This window comes from Micropterus dolomieu, linkage group LG03 (assembly GCF_021292245.1).
Source record: "Micropterus dolomieu isolate WLL.071019.BEF.003 ecotype Adirondacks linkage group LG03, ASM2129224v1, whole genome shotgun sequence".
Taxonomy (NCBI): Eukaryota; Metazoa; Chordata; class Actinopteri; order Centrarchiformes; family Centrarchidae; genus Micropterus; species Micropterus dolomieu.
Window position 1 is genome coordinate 860,432 of NC_060152.1, and position 5,465 is coordinate 865,896.

The window sequence follows — 5,465 nt, forward strand, 5'->3', positions numbered from 1 at the left end:
CTGTTCCTCGTCACACAAACTGTGGCTGTATTAAAAAAGGCATATATAGTGCAGTAGAAAATTGCTTTGATCCATTCCTCTCTATTAGACAAAAAAATCATCATCTGCCAGTTGAGATCATTTAAATGATCTAAGGTCACTTTAGGTCTACTTTGGAACCATAGACTGTATAAAAACTTGAAACTGACCTTTTTTAATACAGCCGACCAGACCACATAATTGGCTACAACCCCCTCTCCGTTTCCTCGACTCCTCTCTCCTCGCGTCTCCTCCTCGACTCCTCGAGCTCGCATCTCGGGTGGGAGGGACTAAAATGCACCTCGAGGAGTCGAGGAGGTGGAAATTTGGGAGCATCAGGTATCTTTTATCAGGGAGCGGCAGAAACAGTCTGTTCAGATGTTGGTTTGGGCTGTTTGACTTGTTTGATAGGCTGCGTTATTAACAAGCGAGCGGCTCACCTGCTGCCGTGATAAATATGGAAAAAAGATGACAGCGTAGTCTGCTGAAGCCTCCCTCCACTGCTTGTTTGGGTGGCTGATCAACATCCCGCCCCTCCTGTGACCCAGGGTTTGACTGGATGTGTATTCAGAGCCAGTGAGCAAGGGACTTTCAAACTAATAATAAAATAAAAACTGCGTTAACGTGCGATAAAATAATTGTTGGCGTTAATTAATGCGTTAACGTGCCCAGCTCTATTCATTTCATAAAACAAGAAGCTGTAATGCAAACTACAATAACAAACACACAAATATGACAGTACTAGCTGAGTGCCTTAAATGCATTTATTATGAAAAATTTGAAATCTCAAGCCCACAGATTAGAAATAGAATGTGTGAATTTATGGTTTTATGATTACGTTGACTCAGATGGAAAATCTAAGGTATGGAGAAATCATCAGTAGTGTTGTCAAATATAATGCTTTGCATGTTTGAGAGACAGACAAAGTTACTCAGTACAGAAAAACAGATCACAGGAGCAGTATATCAGTCCAACTTCTCCTCTCAGCTGATTCTTGGTTGACAGCAATCAGATGTTGACTGGGTTAACTGCACCTCTACGAATTCTTTTGTGGTACCTTGATGGTCACCTAACAACACAAACAAGACTAAATATCAGGATTCCAAGATGTAAAGAAAATTTTATTAGCCGTTATCTAGATCAGTGTATAATAATTTATACAAATAAACACAACCCACTGCATGCAGTATTTTTAACTTAAAATCTGTGGGTTAGGAAGAGTAGTGTTAAACGATCAGTTATTTCAATTATTATCAGATCCTCATCTTATTATCTCTATTCAAGCAATAAATCTATATCTTTAAATTTGGTGTCATAGCTCCCCGAAGATTGCAACAGTTCTCATAGCTTTTACCCAAATCTCGATGATTCTATATTAATTCCACTTATAAAACCAAAATCCATTTGAAAATATTGCTATTCTGTTGCATGCAATCTGCAACCTTAAAGCTAGATGCCATTAAATCCTACACACTGGACCTATAAATTGGATTTTCTTCTTTTATTATCTTTGTTTTTGTTAGTCAGTGGTGTAATCATTTGCTGCTGCCACAAGATAGTAACGCACCAACGTTGCCTTATTTTAAGGCCAACACTCCCATGAGCGTACAGATGGGTGCAAGTACATTTGCTTCTCACTCAACATGGGCGCTGGGCTTGAAAATGGAAACCAATTTAGCTCCCAGACTTGATTGTACATTAGTGGTAATCTGAAGATACTTCAGTTCAAAAATAACCATCCCAATATTCTTAAGGATTGCACCTATACTGTATGTATTGATAATAATAGGGACATATTGTTGGTAGCTCATGTCCGAGTATGTAAAATGTAAAGATGACTGATTAACAAAATTGATAATTCTACATTTTAGCAAGTTAGTTCGTTTCAATACTTACCGTTTTAACTTCTGTATAGTTATCCAGACCATACTCTCCCAGCTCTCTACCATTACCTGAAGCCTTGTAACCTCCAAATGGAGCCTGAGCCCCAAACACATCATAACAGTTAATCCTGCAGAGGAACACACAAACATACACAGATGACATTAATAATAATTAAACTCCAATGATGTAAAACATAAATGCAGTAAACATGTACTTGTAAAGCTTTTGGCAACCTGAACACTCGGTTAAACCTCAAACACCTGAAGACAGACTTCAACAAAGTTTCTTGGAACATTTAATGAGGACAGATTCAAACATACAGGCCTTTATTATTAGGTATCCACATATCAGGCCTCCCTCTAAAGCCACTCCCCCAAAACACATGTTCATGAGCAGTGAGTGCACAGGCAGACTGTGCACAAGTAGGCAGGCAGACAGGCAGGTAGGCCAGCTTGGCGAATAAAATGACTGTAATGCTTATTACAGTCCTGGGACAGCCACAGATACAGATTTTATTCCTTTTGGTGTCAGTGGCATTTGATTTGGTTGAAGGATTTGGAGTTCTACATAGAAGAGGTTAGCGATATATACACTGTTCTACAACATTAAAGAAACCAGTATGCATCTCCACAAGCATTTATTTAACTGGTAAACAAAAGCAAAACAAACAAGATGAAATCCAAATTAAATGCACTGTACTAGAGAACAAAGAGTGTGTGTGTGAGCGCTTCTTTGTTCAGTCTTGTATGTCTTGCATGCACGGGCATGTACACACTTGGTCAGAACAAAGAAAGCACAGTGAAGCTTTAAAGTTCCTCTCTGCTGTGTGTGGCTGTGTTTAAGGCCAAATTACAGGTGTATGTGTGCATTCTGTGCAACGGTGCCAAGTTAATCTCCCCGATGAAACTGATTGGCAAACTCAACACTCTGCAACTTGATATTGGACTTAAGTCTTTTACGATTTATTTGGCACTAGACACATACTGGCTAGTTTACCAGTATGTGAAGTGTGGACCACGCAGTTAAAATGCCATGTATATTAAATGATTTTTATCAGAAAGGGCTTACTTCCATTTGCCAGTGGGTGGTACTATGACATTGAGTGAATATTTGCATGTAGATGTGTACAGGGCAGGACTCTTATCAAGCATGTAAAGTTTGCTTCATATCTGAGCATGTAAACTGGAGTTATGAGAACTTCATGGCGAATCGTCGGTTTTTGACAGCACGCCACGGACGAAAACTCAGATAGCACCACTTTTTATCGTCAATGCCTCTAGATTGCACAGCATAAATTTGAAGTCGATCCGATATATTCTGTTGGAGGAGTTTGTTAAAGTACGGACCCTGTGAAAGGCCATAAATGGGCTGAAATTGCACATCAAAATGGCTGACTTCCTGTTGGCTTTTGGGTATGACTCCAAAAGGCTTTTTGTGCATCTTGGGATATTATTCGTGCAACAAAAGTTTTGTGCATCTTGGTGAAACAAGGCTGCATCGTTGAAGGTTCTCATCCTGCTGCCAGCAGGTGGCGCTGTGAGTATGAATTTTGACCTTTAGATGTGTTCAGGGCGTGACCCTTGTGGTGTAATGCTACTTGAAAAATCCAAGTGTCTGGCAGCTCTTTAAGGAGGTCAAGAACAAATACACTCAGGCAGTTGGGGAGACAAAGGTATTTCAAGCAAAAATTTGCAGCCTGTAGCACTAATTCCAAAAAGTTCTGGGACACCGTAAAATCAATGGAGAACAAGCTGCCTACTGTTTTGAGGTTTGGCAATAATATCACTACTGACAAAACTGCGATAATAGAGAATCTTAATAAACATTTTGCTAAGGCTGGCCATGCCTTCCATCTGGCTACTCCTCCTCTGGACAATTATTATTCAGCTTTACCAGCCTTATGCACAAGCAGTCTCCCACCCCCTCATTTTGCTTTTACCCCCATTCAGTCATCTGATGTGTTGAATGAGTTGCACATTCTTAATCCTTACAAACCAGCTGGGATAGATCATTTAGACCCTTATTTTTTAAAGCTGTCTGTAAACATTGTCACAACTCCCATTAATAATCTTTTTAACTTGTGTCTTTCATCGCCAGAAATTCCTAGAGACTGGAAAACTGCCATGGTCGGTCTTTTGACACAAATTGCTACAGACCTATTCATCTTGTCCTGTCTCTCTAAAATAATCAACAGACTAGTAAATTAACAATTAACAATAATTAACAAATTACCAATATATCTGGAATCCTATAATACTAGGGATGGGGATCATTAATTTTTATTGATATTGATACCATTATTGAGACTGCTTTACGATACGAGTCTTTATCGATACTTTACTATTATCTGGTGATGGTTATTTGGTAAAACAAGACCCAACGGGCATGACGTAGGCTTGCATGGTAAATATGGAAAATATTCAATGTGCGATAACATTGTTATATTAACTTCCTGGTTGTTTTTAAATTTATAATAGGATTAGAATTGAATATTTTAAATAAAACTAAATGTTTCTAGAGCAGCAACATTAATGTTTACAACAGCAAAGTCACAATATAAAGTCAATATGTGACATCACAATAGTGAGTGACGTTTAAAAAGTATGAAGGACTCAGAAATCAGTTAGCACTTTCTCACTGCATGCAAGTAACGTTAACTGGTAGAAGGAGGAGCGGCTAGTTTGTCTCAGCCAGCAGCTGAGTTTACAACAATGTACCAGATTTAAGACTACAGAACAGTTTATGCTCCAGACAGACAGCTTTCTATTTAGCTTGTTTGTAACATTTGGCTAATGCCAAGCTAACATTGCTGTGTAATTGCTTGTATAAAACAGAGACTGAGGACAGAGCAGTTTAAACGAAGCCTTTCTACATGGGGGGGGGTAAGGTAAACCACCATCTCCTGTGGAGTTAAGATAACTGACCCTACTGATAACTTACTCAGTATCCACAGCAGATTTGTGGAGAGTGCTGCTGAGAGGGAATATGAGTAAACCTGCTGGGCCTGATAACATTCCTGGCCATGTACAAAAAAAATGTGCCAGTCAGCTAGTTATTACTGACATTTTCAACATCTCACCGTCTCAGGAGAGGGTTCCCACCTGCTTCAAGACAGCCACCTTCGTTCCTGTACCTAAAAAGTCTGCAGTGTCTAGTCTGAACGACTACTGCCCTGTTTCTCTCACCCCCATTCTGATGAAGTGCTTTGAGAAACTGGTTCTTCAGCACATAAAGAACATCATCCCAGACAGTCTGGACCCTCCCCAGTGGATGCCATCTCCACCGCCCTCCACTCAGCCCTCACACACCTTGAGAAAAACAGAATGCCATTTGTGGATTTCAGCTCAGCATTCAATACAATCTCCCCATGAAACTGATCAGCAAACTAATCACTCTGGGTTTAAATACAACACTCTGCAACTGGATATTGGACTTTCTCACAAACAGACCCCAGTCAGTTCGGATTGGTGGACTCTCCTCCACTCAACACCGGAGCCCCCCAGGGCTGTGTGCTCAGCCCCCTCCTGTTCACGCTGTACACCCACGACTGCCTGCACCCCACC

The 5,465-nt window shown here is 40.2% G+C and overlaps 1 protein-coding gene across 1 annotated transcript in view; it reads right to left on the reverse strand.

Annotated features, from left to right (window-relative positions):
* Nucleotides 1-768: 768 nt before the first annotated feature.
* Nucleotides 769-5,465, reverse strand: part of LOC123969035 (aldehyde dehydrogenase, mitochondrial-like) — a 39,913-nt gene continuing 35,216 nt past the window's right edge. The window contains exons 12-13 of the mRNA XM_046046134.1: nucleotides 1,915-2,029; nucleotides 769-1,087 (exon numbers count right to left, since the gene is read on the reverse strand). Of these exons, the coding sequence (XP_045902090.1) occupies nucleotides 1,055-1,087; nucleotides 1,915-2,029 (148 nt within the window). The 3' untranslated portion in view covers nucleotides 769-1,054. The remainder of the gene's footprint in view (nucleotides 1,088-1,914; nucleotides 2,030-5,465) is intronic.